We start from the raw sequence: 14,811 nt of genomic DNA, 5'->3' as shown, positions 1-14,811 counted from the left end.
TGGGGAAGTGAGTGAAGAGGAGAAACCCCAGGTTTGTGAAGGACACCGGGCTCTCTGGGACTGGCCAGGAACTTCAAAGGGTCCCTACAAACGGTGGCCAGGCGAGTTTCAACATAGGCAGATATAACATAGTGCACGTAAGGAGATGTAATCTAAACAAAGCTGCACAACGGTGATCTCAAAGCTGCCAGTTACAAGGCTGGAAGGGCCTTGGAGCCAGCGCTGGCAGTCCAGTTTACCAATTATCAGTCCAATCACCAATCCGACTGTGTGGAGATATCTTGAGGGAAAATGAAAGTGAGAATGAGAAGAAATCCAAGTTCTGATTGCACATTTTCTCCTCTTCTGCAGGTTTGTTTACCCGTTCTAATAAAAATAAACCCAAGTCTTCTTGTATTCCAAGCAGCTGTGGCACCTTTCCGAGAGCTATTGTTAACGATCACAGTTTGCAAGGGATGTAAGCTGCGCAGGAATTCGTGATGGAGCCTGGAAGAAAGTGCTGTTCCCTTTAGTCCCTGGAGTCCTAACAGCCGGTGAGACCAACAAGCTGCTTCACTTCCCCCAGTATCTGACCTGTATTGCCCACGCATAAAAAGTGCTTGCATTAGTAAGGAGGACTTAAAGATCAAACTCAGACGGGAAGGACCTGGGAACACTGCTAGCTGGAGGAACACGTATAGCAGCAAATGTGGTTAAATCAGCCCTGAATAAGAACTTAGAGCCAAAAAGCTTTACTGCCAGAGTGCTTGGAAACTAGCTTTCTGGGTAGCTGGCAGAAACACCCGGGATCATCATCAGTTTTAAATCACCAGAGACATAATCAAACTCAGCAAATTTTGTAAGAACACAATAAAAAAAAGAAGACACAATACAAAACCACAACTGATGGGACATAGGAATAAAACTGAGATACATTTATAATTTTTCAATCTCTAAAAGGAATTTTTTTTCTTAATGGTCAAAAACCTGAAATGAGCCTTGATGGTAAATCAGGAACTATGCCAATCCTATCTAACATAGCGAAGGTTTGTTTTGAAGCAGCATTTGGACATGACGATGTTCCTGTTGGCCAGGTTTCAGTGGCTGCCTAAGGAATTCCTCCTTATTACTCCACAGGTAGATTTGCGCTGGCTGTTCCTTAATTCAGGGATCTCTTCCACACAGGTGGTTTGCCCAGCACCACCGCTGCTCCACGAGCAGATCACGGAAGTGCCCAGCAGTTGCCGTTCAGTTCAACTCAACAGCCTCTTTCACCCCAGTCACCTTTTAAGCTCCTTATCTGATCCGCCTCTTCCACCCGCACCTCTTAAGTCCTCAGACCTTCCTCTAGTAGCTCTCCTGATACGGAGGCTTTTAACCTTTACAAAGCAGCTCAGCCCTGCCAGTTTTAAGGATTGCAAACAAGTGATGTTTTCCTAGCAGTATCTTTTCCCAGCCCTTCCCATCACTTCAGGCACTTGAAGGAAATTTTTTTATAAAAAGTCTTTATATGCTCATAAATTCCCAAATATTCTGAATTACAGAAGCCTCTTGAGCTCCCCTCCCTGCAAAAAACCTCCCCACTCCCCCAAAACACTAACAACAAAAATCCCAAAACACAAAACCCCAAGGGGTGTGATTACTACTTGGTAGCATGGTCAACTTTCGGACTGGGGTGACTTTTCCTGTAGCTAGCTGTTAGTAAGCTGTTGTGTAAGAAGTAAGAAATTGCTAGCATTTTGTTGCAGTCGATCTTGTTGATTTTTCTCCTCTTCCTCTAGCTTAGGTACTTAACACATATGCAACAATACCCAAAACCACAGGAAATCTACAGTTGACGATACTTTTGCAGGTATTTTAAAAGAATCTTTTAAGTTCTACGTTCACACAAAGAACACCCATCAAGAACGGAGTAGGGCGAGTGTCAGAGCTGAGGCATGTTACTGTACAAGATTTTCTTCTATTGTGGCTATAAAAGGACTGGGAAAATAGGTGAAAAGGGTGAATTCGAAGAGGTGGGTAAGAAAGAAAACCATCCCAGCAGTGCTCATGTCTTTGATTCATCCTCACACAGCCTCTACTCACCTCCCCTGCTTCAAAGGGGCACCCCGCAGGCCACACAGCAATGCCACAGCACTCCCCAACCAACCCCAAGACATTATATCCAGATGTTTGAGAGCTCTGGCAATAACCTCACGTCTTCCAGCTGTACCAGTAGATGAGGCAGACATTAACTCTGCTTACGGGCCTGGCCTCATTTTGGGCAGCCACAGCTACAAGCAGCCAGAAGCCAACGGCCCTGCTCCCACTGGAGCCGCTGCCCTGGCAAACAATTATTCGGCACCACATTTATTCTCATTTATTCTCTCTAGGATGTTTCCATGCAGTAGCTGAGTTGGTCTACTCAAAGGTGTGAATTTTTATAATTTAAGTTAATTAACGGGGATTTAGTTTAGAAAGAAGCAAGCTAGTTCCACTTCTTGGAATATGTGTTTACTGCACTTGAAAATGTACTTTTTCTACACTTTTGCCCATGCCAGGATAGACTATATTAAGCAAGAAAGCTACAAAGGCTAAGTGAAAGGAAAGGAACAGACGTTACAGGTCAAGAACTACTGTCTTGCACACCAACTTCTGTTGCCATAATTTATTGGTTGCCGGTTTAGACCAGTTTATACAGGTAACATGCAAGATGAAGAGTCATTTATTACAAAAATATGGATATTGCACAGCTCAACAATTCTATGAATGGCAAATCCAGCTCAAGTCTCAATGCAGGCAGCAAATGATGCACCTACCCTTTTTTCCCCCCCTCTCTCTCTACTAAAAGGAATTGCTTTATTTATGACTAAAAAGCATACAGATGACTCGAACACATTAAGTATTTAATTGATCCTATTTGACAACGTGATGGCAGCCAGAGAATCTGCTCAGATGCAGTAGCACAAAAGAACACAGAGCCAGCCAGGAAACATGGAACTGCTCTACTATGACAGCATACTTTAGCATGACGTGGGAAAGCAATGCGTGAACTACAGTCCATCTAGAGGGGACAGCGATTCAGTCAGCATACGATGCTGAAATCCCATTGTATTTCAAAGTCACCACTGTCTTTGCGTCTTCCATCAGTCACTTCTTTGAAACAGACGGCAGAATCTCAATTTGGAAGGCACCACAAACGTCCCAGTGGCCACGAGCCAGCGCTCTGACAACACGTCCCCTCCTGCTGTAACTCGGTGTAGGCTGGGTGTGCACGATCCACTATAGCACTTCATCCACAGGTATCAGGAAAAAGTAGCAAAGCCTACCTCATCGTCAGCCTCAATTTCTGGCCAATAAATAATCTAGGGGGAAAAAAAACCCAAACAAACCCAACCAAACAAAAAAAAACAAACCGCATCTCTTGCGGTGGAATTTGTGCTCAACACTACATACCTTGCTACTGAATAAACTCGAACAGAACTTCCACTAAAAACACTAGGAGCAATAAAAAGTGTAGCACTTAATGTAATTATTCCCATTTTTATACTTTGTTGAGCTGTTTAGGTCATGTCTTTTCATACCATTCTCAGAGGCCAGAATTTGGGAATTTAAAGAGCTTGAACTCCTGATTTCTCCAACAAGAAGCCAGAAGAGAAAACAGATTAAAATTAAAGCCAATTTAAAAAAAAAATATAATCAAATGCCCAGCATATTTTCCTTTAAGTCACAGAAATTAAAAGCAGAAGCCCATCTTGTTTTTATCAGGATCTTTATGTTGACTTGAGAGCATAAATGCACCTAACAATTTTTTCTAAGGTTTCTTCCAGTTAATTAGTACAATTTTCCTTTAAAAAAAGGGGGTTGTTTATTTTCCTTTTCACACCCTAAATCAGTATTTGTATTAGCAACAGGTTGCAGTAAGTCTTGTTCTCAGACAGGCTGTAGTATCGCAGAGTGTATCGTTCTTTCCCAAGCACCAATTGCTCGTTTTCTAGGCGCTTACCACAAGGATGGCTAAGGTTTGCAGCGCTGGACAAAGCGTGGATAGAGACAGACATCTCGGATATGGTGCCTATTCAGAATCCAGGTTAGGAACCGTTCTAATCCCAAGCCATATCCACCATGAGGGCACGTACCATATTTTCTCTGTGAAATTAAAATCAGAGAGCAGATATTAAGTATTTTCTCGTTATTTGTATTATAATTGCAGTTATACCACCTCAAAAAAAAAAAACAACCCTAACCCTTCCAAGATTATTTTCTGAATGATGAGGAAAAGGGACAGTGACCTTTTCAGGCAAGATATTTGTGCTTAGCTGTCCTGAGTTTCCTGGGGCAGTGCAAGGACTAAAAGAGGAAAAAGGAAGGTGAAAAAGAAAGTCTGAATGATTCTTTTTCAACCACCTCCTCCTTCTCTCCCTCCCCTTACACTAGTTACAGCTTAGTCATTCCAGTCTGTGAAAACCAATCTCTCTTTATCTACTTTGGGCCACCAAAAATACATTTCTGATTTAGACTGCATCATTTTAAGAACAGTTTAAGAGGAAAAAAAAAAAAAAAAATCTTATCTGACAAGGAGCACATCTAATCTGTTTTACCTGATCAGTATACCAGTAGTACGGCGTGGGATCAATGCCCTCTCTCTTATAGCCTTCCAGCAGCTCCTCGCTGTCCCAAATACGCATAGAACCTCCAACAATTTCACCGACATTAGGCATCAACACATCAACCTACAACACACAATGTAAGATCAAACTATTACAATTAAGCTGCCTGCAGGAAGGGGAGGAAAAATAGCCCAAACTTAAAACTGTATTTCCATAACACATTTCACCATGTAATCTTAATTCTCCATGACAGGAAGGAAGTCAGTTCCTTCCAGATCCAATTTACAGGTGGAATAAAGTAACTGATGAGGTTCTCTAAATTAATCTCTAATACTCTTGGCCACACTGAACTGCAAAAACCAAACAGACAACCAAACAAAAAAACCCCCACAAACCACCACTCCTCCTGGCTGCCAGAGCACTGGGGTTTAGACAACACAGTCTCCAAGAAGTCACAGAAGTATTGTCATTAGACCAGCACGTACCTAAGGTCAGCGAAGAGCACGCTCACTATGATCTACTGACATTTTATTAGCAGTTCAGAGATGCTTTGTTTATGTCTATACGATCAGCAAGCCATGCCAAGAGACATCCAAAACAAAACCTGGTAAGAATTCTCCAAGATTTCCCTGGAGTACTGATTCATTTCATGCTCACTCACACTGACGTTCCCCACTCCACTCAGAAGCCTGTAACACTACGTAAAATACCAACTTACAGATTCGGTAAGCCGGGAATCGTCATGACAGCGCTGCATATAGAAGGACTTTATCTCTGCAGGAAATCGGCACAACAAGATTGGCTCATTAATGGTGTCTGTCATCAATCGCTCAGGAGCTTCAGGAATATCCTAAGGTTAAAGAAGGCTTTATTAATATCTAAAACCAAAATCACTCCAGTACCTTGAGTCCCACATATATCAGGCATGAAACAGTTTCAGACCACAAGTATCCACCCATTCATCCTAATGTACCTAAATTTTTTAAAAGCAAGCTTATCTTAGAAGAAAATATATTCATATATAAACACATACATGTCAGGGGAAAAAAAAAAAATCTGTCCAATTAAAACTTAAGTCTTCCCAATGTTTCAGCCAGAAAACTGAGGAAAACCTAACCTGAAATGTCAACTTTTCAAAGAACCAGCAAACATTGAAGAGCCTAATCTCCTTCCTCCCCAATACCATTTTCCAAGACCTCAAGACCAAGAAGGTTAAGTGTTTCCTTGTTATGTATACGGGCTAGTATTTAAAAACCTCAACTGATGAGTTACATAGATAAAAACCAAATAACCTCGTCTAAGTTTTCTGACTGAAATTTGCTAAACTGTGAAACACCTAGCAGAAGTTTCATTTTGATTGAGTCAGCAATTTTATTGTTTAAAAACTGGGGAGAAGTGAAGGATGACCCCACAGGTACACTGACAGAGGGGGAGCATCAGAGGTCATGTGATCACAGCTGGGTAAACAAACACACTTTGTTTAGTCAAAAAACTCTGTCTATCCCTAAAAGGCTTAATTTGAACTTTTATTCAGCCAACGGTATCACACTTTTCTTAGATTCCGAGTTAGTCAGAAGATCAGATTTTTCTTTCATAGGAAAAACCGGCCACACCTGTTAGTTGTTTCCATCCAGCTGAACAGTGCATTACAGCAGGGACTGCTGTGGGAGGGGGGCAGGAGGAGCCAACTGTAGCATGTGCAGCAACAGAAGTGCAAGGAACATAGGCCTTGTGCAAGGGCAGCTCACAAAGCATCAGCCCACAATGGGGGAGAAGAGGTAAGAACCCTTACTTCCCTCCGGAACTTTAAGTTCAGTGCAGTTTGGAGGCCTTTCTCTCCCTTTATCTCTACATCTTTGACCCAGATGGGAAAAACAGTAACAGCAAAAATGCCAACACATCTGATTTTGAGCTGCCAAGGTTCCCTCAGAATATGCTGTGTAGACTCTGAAGTTAAACCATTGTATATCTCCTCCTAAAAATGTCACCTCTCTTAAATCCTTTGATGACTATGGCTACATCACCAAGTCCTCTTGAGCTCCTTCAACTAATTTTGTCTTTCAAGTTGGAGAAGAGCGAGACAGGGAACAGATGGACAGATGACAACACAGATTTTGATTCCAGTGTCCAAAGACATGTGAAAACCCAACCCACACTTGCATTCCCCAATACAACATTACTACACCTCCCAGCACAGCCCAGACAAAAATTCAGGCCTCACTGAAGTTTATAACAAAATTTCCTTTAACTTAAATGGGACTAGAATTTCACTCCTTATCGATATCATTCCAAACAAAACACAGTAAAGATTCACACAGCAACAGTAAGCCCAAAAGTATCATGCTCCAAACACACTGTTCTCCAAGGAACCTGTACACCCTGCGTGCAGAGCAGTGGGATTTTGGTTGTTTTTAATTCCTAAAGAGCCTCGGAAAGACTTACTTCCCCAAACTCATAATAAGTGCCATCTTCCTTCTTCACATCATGTTCCTTTAACCACTCAATGGCTTCAGTATAGTTCATTCGTCGGAAAGGGCGCTTAGGGGGCTTGAAGCCCTGTAAAAAAGAGCAGACACAGACAGTCAGAAGAGTACCATTTTTAAAGAATACTTTTCTAGTTGATCAGCAAGTCCACTTCCAGACTTGAAATATACACACTACTCTTTCCAGCTCATGCATCAACAAATTATTACTTAATAAACAAATGAAGCTCAGTACTGAAAAGCTAGAACCAAACACAACCATCTTCCAGCCCCAGTAAAGCTCACAGAACAGATGGTGAAAAAGATTGCAGGAGGGAGAAGAGAGGACGTATTTGCAAAGCGGTTTCCTTTTCCGTACATTTTTCATTGCACATGTAGGTGTTTCGAAGGGAGCCATCAGCAGAGGTTCCATGGGCAAGGCCACACAAGAACATTTTTGCTTCCCTGTGTGCAGAACGGCTTCAGAACCCGCCTTCGTGAGGTGGGTTGTGCTTCTGCTATTTTTTACCTCCTGAGCCCTGCTCAGCCCAAATTTAAACCCAAACCTCTCAGTGTTTATGAGGAAAACAGGTTAAAACAACAGGGATGACTGAGTTTGTAGGTGCTCTGAGAGGAAAGCTAGCAGTGGAGATAAAGTTAGCAGTCTCTCAAAGCCATCTTCTTTGCAAAGGCAACAGAAGACAAAGGGCCTCTAACAAATGAAAATAGCTTTAGAGCTCCACGTTCCAGGGCAGAAAGTAAAACATCAGTTGTTTCATTGCTCCCTTGTGCTCAATCTGCAAGTACCAGCCGATCAATATTACCAGCTCTGGGATAGAGGTTTTTATTCCACTGGTAGAGTACAGATTGCAATAAATCCCAGCACAGTGCTGGCTCCTGGAACTTGCTAGCAGGAAACTTCTTCCCCATGGTCCCCTGCTTCTGCAAGTCATTATCAGCCTTGCAGCATTTTCATTCTTTTCATGATATTTAAGATTCTTCTTCTTATTAGTAATAGTAAGCAAGCAGAGCTCACTGCCTTGCCCTGCCTTCCCCAAATGAACACGCTGATCAGGAAAGGCTAAAGATCATATTTTCTCGGCTATTCATGAGTGTTCCACATTGCTGCCTACCGGGTTTAGGTCATACAGTAAGCTTGATGCAGGTGATTTCAAGACTCTGTCTACTACATCACAAACCAAGCTCTCCAGACGGTCCAACAGATCCTCAAATCTTATAAAAGGACATTCAGCTTCAATGTGAGTGTATCTGAAACACAAAGTCAAATCATTACAAAACCACACACAAGCAACAAATTTTTAGCTATGAAAAAATTTCTCATTAAAAAAATCCCCCACAACCCAAACACACTCCCTTTTGTCCCTTTTTTCATTTCTTCCACTTCTACACTGCAAAGGAAATAAAGCCTAAAAACAAACAAATAAAAAAAAAAAGGAAGACAACAACATGAACGGTATTTTCTAAAAAGACAAAGCTTCCCAAAAATGTGTCAGCTCTGTTTCACCCAGATCTTCCTTCACTAAATGTCAACGTATTATGACCAGCTGGACATTCACCAAGACAAGGTATTACCCCCAAATACGCTTTTGCTCAGTCCTTCCACATTAGCATTATGCTGTCTGCTCACTATACATTATGTCATCCAACTGCCTGCTACTCCCCTGCTTCATAACTTCACTTATATGTAAATACCAAAGTAGTATACTCTCTCCATACTCTGCCAAGTGTCTGCGGGTCCTGGATTGCTCAGCCCTGTATGACTGTGCAATACAGAAAACATCTCCTAACGCCGGAATGCAGGTCTCCAGATAGAGCTGCGATGATTGCGTTAAGTACGCCTCTTCACCAAAATAATCCAGTTTGAATAGGGTTGAGCCTCCTTCCACCTGCGTCTGGACTAAAGTTGGTGGTGTGACCTGTTAAAGAACAGGACTGTCATTACTTGAGTGAAGAATTAACAACGATGGTGACAACACATAAGAGCAGTGATGTAAGGCACACCCTTCCAGAACACCACCTACAAAGCTTTTGTATGCAGGCATACGTATGAAGTCTGACAGCCTTCAGCACGTTAAAGAGACGTATGCAGGCTGTTTGTGAATCACGCTGTAACGCTTACACGCCTCAGATGTGTCTACCCACCTTTGAGCTCTATGTCTATGAAAGCAAACAAATAACAGTTTCCTAAGAAACAACTTTTCGTTTGCCCCCTTCAGGTCCATTAGAAAGTCTACACAGTTTTTCCCAGGGGAAAGATAGCCTTGAAGTCAGGACATTAAAGTAATCACTTGCTGACAGGGGAAAGCATACTTACTTCATAATATCCATTGGCAAAGAAATGATCCCTGAAGGCCTGTACTACCATGGAGCGCACCTTGAAGATTTTGGACATATTCTCGCCTCGAATCATCATGTGCCTGTTGTTAAGTTGCACATCAACCTCTGAATCCTCATTGAGTAGATTGTCAGCCCCTCCTGCTGGGGCCAGACCAATAAGCTCCCAGTAATCACAGTTCAGCTCGTGGCCTCCTGGAGCCTGCCAATTTGAGGAGAAACAACAATTTGAGAAGTCCACTTCTTGCCCCTTGGATGTCACCATCTGGCATCACGGCAGAGATGTTAATCCAGTCCAAACAAAAGATGCTAAAATCCCAACTGCAGTATTTTCAAAGCAACAGCTTTGTAACTCAGTCATACCACGCTGGCAAGTGCTATTTGTAACCCACCATGAGTCTCTCAGACTTAACGTGAATGGGATCGAGGACTACAGTCAGTAGTAATTACAGTACTACAGTAGCAACTAGAAGCTTCCAGACACATTCAGTTTAAGTATATTATATCACAGACAGCTGGGTTTATTCAACTGGAAGAACAGAAAGCTAAGCAGGGGGAAAGCTACTTACTACCTTCAACTATTTAATGGGTGGTTACAGAGAAGATAGAGCCAAACTCTCTTTGGACGCGTCCAGAAAAAGGACAAATGTCTCAAGTTGCAGCAAGGGATATTTCAATTGGCCATAAACAAAAAAATTCTTCACCGGGTGGTGAAATGCTGGAGCACAAACCAAGCCAGACCGCAGTCTCCATCCTTGGTGACGTCCAGAAACACATTTGGACAAGACCCTTGGCAGCCTGACCTCACATTAGATCTTCTTCAAGAAGAGGGTGGAGCAGATGACCTTCAGAGGTTCCTCTCGACCAAAACCACTCTGTGGTAACTTACACTGTGTACTACTTTTGGCTGGGATAGAGTTCATTTTCTTCACAGTAGTTTGCATGGTGCCACAACACAAGACGCTGGCACAAAGAACCTTCCTGTATCCCTTGAGGACACGACACACACGCACACAGAGTGAAGAGTCCTCCCACCTATTAGAAGAAAATGCAGTCCCAAGACTGCAGTACGACATTCAAGGTATTTTGTTCTCTGTAGTAATGGTAATGTGAGCTATGTCCTCCTACTAGATGGCAAACTTCAAAAAAGTTGAAAAAACTTGCTTAGATCACGATAGAGGAAGAGCTGGCCCACTAGGGGTACTTCGGAGTTTGTCTGTCAGAGACAGCCGAGCAATCTTTCTGCACTAGGTAGCACCTCACCACAAAGTGAAAATAGCAAGTTCCACGCGGGCTGATCTCCCCTGCCCCGTTTGCTGCCGCACGGCAAGCGGAGGTGGCCCTGCCAGGGCCCACCCTGTCCGGCTGCCGGGGCTGCAGACCAGACCTCTTCACTTCTGCTCTCACCAGCTCCCCCGCGTGGGTCACAGCAGCCTTCTGTCCCCTAAAATGGTATTTTTTTTCATTCACAGCATTTTCAGGGCATAAATGCAGATTTTCAAAGTCTAATCAACAGATTTTTACAAATCTGGTGGTTTCGTTCACTAAAAGCATTGTATCCTTGCAATGAGACGTGAAGACATGAAGTGTTCTCAATATCCAAAACATTATGAGCAGTAGAATACTATGAGTTACTTATGATTTCCAAATTGCATGAAGTTTTTTTAAAAAGTGATCCCTGTTTGGCTGCATTTATTTTTAAAGTCCCAGTAGTGTAGGCTATGAAGGAAAGGAAATCTTGCTAACTTCTGACTGGCAAACACAACAGGGAATGGACTCACATTTAACTGAGCTTGGCTCTCTAACCTTAGGTCGATCTCTTGAGGATAGGACCCGAATGGCAGACACAACGAGAACAATTAAGCCTATCCAAATTTCATTTGCAAAACATGCCAGTAATGGCCAACAGTACGTGGCTTACAAGAAAATTGAATTATCTACAAAGCATCACAGAAGGTTAACACTTTGACCTTATTTTCACGCTACAGGCAGCCACAGTAAGGGACTACTTTGCTCAAATATTGTCTAAGACATCTTGGAAACGTTGTCTGAAGCAACATAACACTCAAAAATGTAATATTTTTTTTTTTCAGACATGTTTCTTCTCCCCTTTATCTTACTGCAGTTAGTACACTTATTCAAGAGACCAGACAGGAGGCTGTAGATTGCCAATCCACACAAAAGAACAACTCTCAGTGCAAGAGTTGATGACAATTTAGAATATGTATCTAAAGGAGAGGCAAGCTTACAGACTAGCAAGATTAAACATACATCTATCTTCTAAATCTCAACATTACTGCTTTGCCTTCTCCATCAGAAAAAAAGGACATTACTATAAGCAGCTACCAAGAGATCATCTTAAAAAGGACTACTTAAGATTTAAATAGAACAAACGTGGCCTGAGCTTGCTCGCTGTTTCTGTATCAAGTTAAGTTTTGCAACACAGACACTGCTTACTTTTGTCTTTCAGTCACCCCTTAATAACCAAGACAGAAGTCTTAGATTAATTGTCAATAAATATCCTCATACAGGCCTGATGAGTGCATTGAGTTGCTGTCACAGATAATGGTTCCTAAAAGCTTCTCTCCTGCTTTCAGTTTGAACCCTTTTTATGGGCCATCCTTCATGCCATGCACAGTTGCTTAACATGGCTTTAGCCCCAACTCCAGATTCAAACCATTTTCCAAACAGTAACAGTGTGCAGATCTAGACTGGAACAGTGGAAGCACAAGGCATAAGCAGCATCCCATTTTGAAACCAAAAATCATACCTGCCCAGTCATTAATCTGAGACCACCATTATAAACAAAGTTTTACAAAACAAGTTACAGTAAACTGCCTAAAGTTCATACACCTGCCAAGTGCTGGAGGACAAATACAACATGGTGAAGAGCCTACAAGCCCATCTCAATAAAAGAAGAGAGCTAATCCCCAATTCTTAGCCTCGCAAAATAAAAACTGAATAAACCTCCTTAGGGAAAATAAAGCTATGTCGTTCATTTAACATAATTTTCCACTGTTACATTCTAGGTAATATCTATGGGGCACATCAGTGGAAAGCTGTTTCAGGCAAAAGCAGAACAGTCACACAGTTCACCTGTCGCACACTGAACTGTGGGTGACAGCAGCAGCTTTGGGAGGTTTGTTCTTTTCTCCAAACCAAATTCCCACTGAAATCATCTCATAATTATTTCCACCCCTGCTTCTCCTTACATCTCGAAAACGATAAACTGTTAAAGAGGAGTAGAGCCCAAACACACTAACTCCCATACCTGCTTGCCTTCAGGAACGAGGTTCAGCGTACCATAGACTGCAACACTGCTCTCCGTGGAGAGAATTAGCCCGTTGTAACACTGACACTACAGAGAGAAAAAGAGACAACGGCATAGTGTTTAGTTTTAGTTTTCCTATGACATCTGTCGGAGTCAGAGAAGATTAAACTCATAGTCACTTTTAAGTAGTTCTCAGATTGACAAAAAAACCTCTAGTGGTAGGAGATACAATTGGACAATGATACAACTTAATCAGCAGGCTTAGGAGAACTTCCAATCGCTTACGTAAAAGAAAAATGGATGAGGTATGAACACTTAAATTTAAGTTTAGTGACAGAACAGAATTAAATCATCACAACTTACCAGTTCATCTGAAAGGACACACTGAAGAAAACCTGTGCCATCTCTCAAAACAATGAACATCAAATTTTTTCCTAGTTAAAAAGAAGAAAAAAACCCCAGAGAGCCTCAGCTTTATTCACTGATCCATTTGAACAAGACCCACTTCCCAAGACGTATTAATCACCAACGTGCAGATTATTACAGGAGGACTGCGATCGCATTCTTCCATTTTAAAAAACAAAGATGCTCCAGGCAAGCACTGAAGCATTAGCACAGTTATAGAAGCCTTTCATAAAGCTGTACTCTGCATAACAAGCTAAAACAAGACATCAAGAGCAAAGCCTGCTCCAGTCTCAACAGGGCTGGGATCGCACCGCCATGCCATGACCTCAGATGTCCCTCTGGTCCTGAGGGACTACAAGTCTGTTTGCAGAAATGCCGAATGCACAGGCCGGAGGTACATCTAACACAGGTGAAGCGACGTCACCCTGGTCACCCACCTCTCAAAAAAAGCATACCATTACAAAAATAATTTGCTAGAAATTGCTCACAATAGCCAGATCCACAACCGCTTCGTCAAGTCCTTCAGTGATATTTGAACAAATACCTGTGGAGTCAGAACCACCTCTGCTGTGCACTTCTATGCCCCAACCGAAGCCACCTCGCTAACCAGTACACCAATCATTCCGATAGCAAGTATTACTTGCTAAACTTCTTTTAAAATAAGTTATGCTACTTCACATAACTTTAAAATTCTAATTTGCTGATTTCACTATGAGCAGATGCCAGTTAGCTTCTCAGGTTGCAGGACTAGTTTAAAATACAAAACAAATCTTTTGAAGAAATTCTGCAGGGCTGGCCTCCAAATTGAAAATCCTGCAAGATTTCAACTAAGAAACATCTACATGCTCATACATCATGCAGAGTTTTCAGTGCTGTAGTGACCACTGTGACAAACCGAAGAGGATGTCTAACCAATGGTTTAAAAATTTAAGAATAGGTGCTGTCCGATTCACTCTAAGTGTCCTAATTTTGAAGGCCACTGTACTTGTTCCACCCCCCTGCACAGGTTCAAGAACTTCTAAATGCTTGTGGTTTACCTTGCCTCCGTAATCTGTGAATCCAACCAAAAATCTTCACTCTCTGGCCTCTGTAAGCCTCCAGAGCACCAATCTTCACCTGGAAAGCAGGGAATAAAAGCAATCAAATAGAGAAACGATTCACCATTTAGACGGCGTTTTCCACATCATTACTCAGAATACAAGTGTATATGACATCCCCCTCCCCAAAATAGCTCCTCCCAGCAGCATCTGAAGTGAAGTTGCATCCAGGGTACAAGCACAGCTGTCAATACTGAACAGCTGTTTAGTAAGGGAGTACCACCTTAGCCAGGACAGGCAGTACCTTGGGACAGCATTTCCAGACTTCATACTGAGTCCTTTCTAGTCAGCAGGCCTACTTTGCCATGTAGAAACTAAGGGCTGTAACGGCTTTTAAAGAAGCTCACTTTGCATTTGGCCGAAAGTAGAAGCGAACACAAGTAACAGCTCACACCTTAAGACTACAGAATACTCGGCTACAACCTGAAATCCAAGGTGCACTAAATCGCCAAAAGACTTGGAAAGGATGCCTCAGACACATTTTCTGGCACTCTGAATGCACTCTGGATTAATTTCTAAAGACATTCAACAGATGAGTTCAGTTAGCAGTCAAAGAAGCAGAGGACCTCCAGAGGACAAGAAGCAGAGGACCTTCAGAGGACAAGAGGAAACGGTCTCAAGTTGCACCAGGGGAGGTTCAGGCTGGACATTAG

General features: G+C 42.3%; 1 protein-coding gene across 1 annotated transcript in view; it reads right to left on the bottom strand.

Moving 5' to 3' along the window:
* Window positions 1–3,839: 3,839 nt before the first annotated feature.
* NARS (asparaginyl-tRNA synthetase) overlaps window positions 3,840–14,811 on the bottom strand; it is a gene marked incomplete at its 5' end in the record, with an annotated part of 13,056 nt that continues 2,084 nt past the window's right edge. Inside the window, 10 exons of the mRNA XM_009699301.1 lie at window positions 3,840–4,107; window positions 4,560–4,691; window positions 5,287–5,418; window positions 7,011–7,124; window positions 8,164–8,299; window positions 8,768–8,967; window positions 9,366–9,587; window positions 12,657–12,743; window positions 13,020–13,090; window positions 14,099–14,177. Of these exons, the coding sequence (XP_009697603.1) occupies window positions 3,976–4,107; window positions 4,560–4,691; window positions 5,287–5,418; window positions 7,011–7,124; window positions 8,164–8,299; window positions 8,768–8,967; window positions 9,366–9,587; window positions 12,657–12,743; window positions 13,020–13,090; window positions 14,099–14,177 (1,305 nt within the window). The remainder of the gene's footprint in view (window positions 4,108–4,559; window positions 4,692–5,286; window positions 5,419–7,010; window positions 7,125–8,163; window positions 8,300–8,767; window positions 8,968–9,365; window positions 9,588–12,656; window positions 12,744–13,019; window positions 13,091–14,098; window positions 14,178–14,811) is intronic.

Source organism: Cariama cristata, unplaced genomic scaffold (genome assembly GCF_000690535.1).
Source record: "Cariama cristata isolate BGI_N322 unplaced genomic scaffold, ASM69053v1 scaffold34760, whole genome shotgun sequence".
Lineage (NCBI taxonomy): Eukaryota > Metazoa > Chordata > Aves > Cariamiformes > Cariamidae > Cariama > Cariama cristata.
The sequence above is the reverse complement of the archived record's forward strand: the minus strand, read 5'-3'. Positions and strand labels throughout refer to the sequence as shown.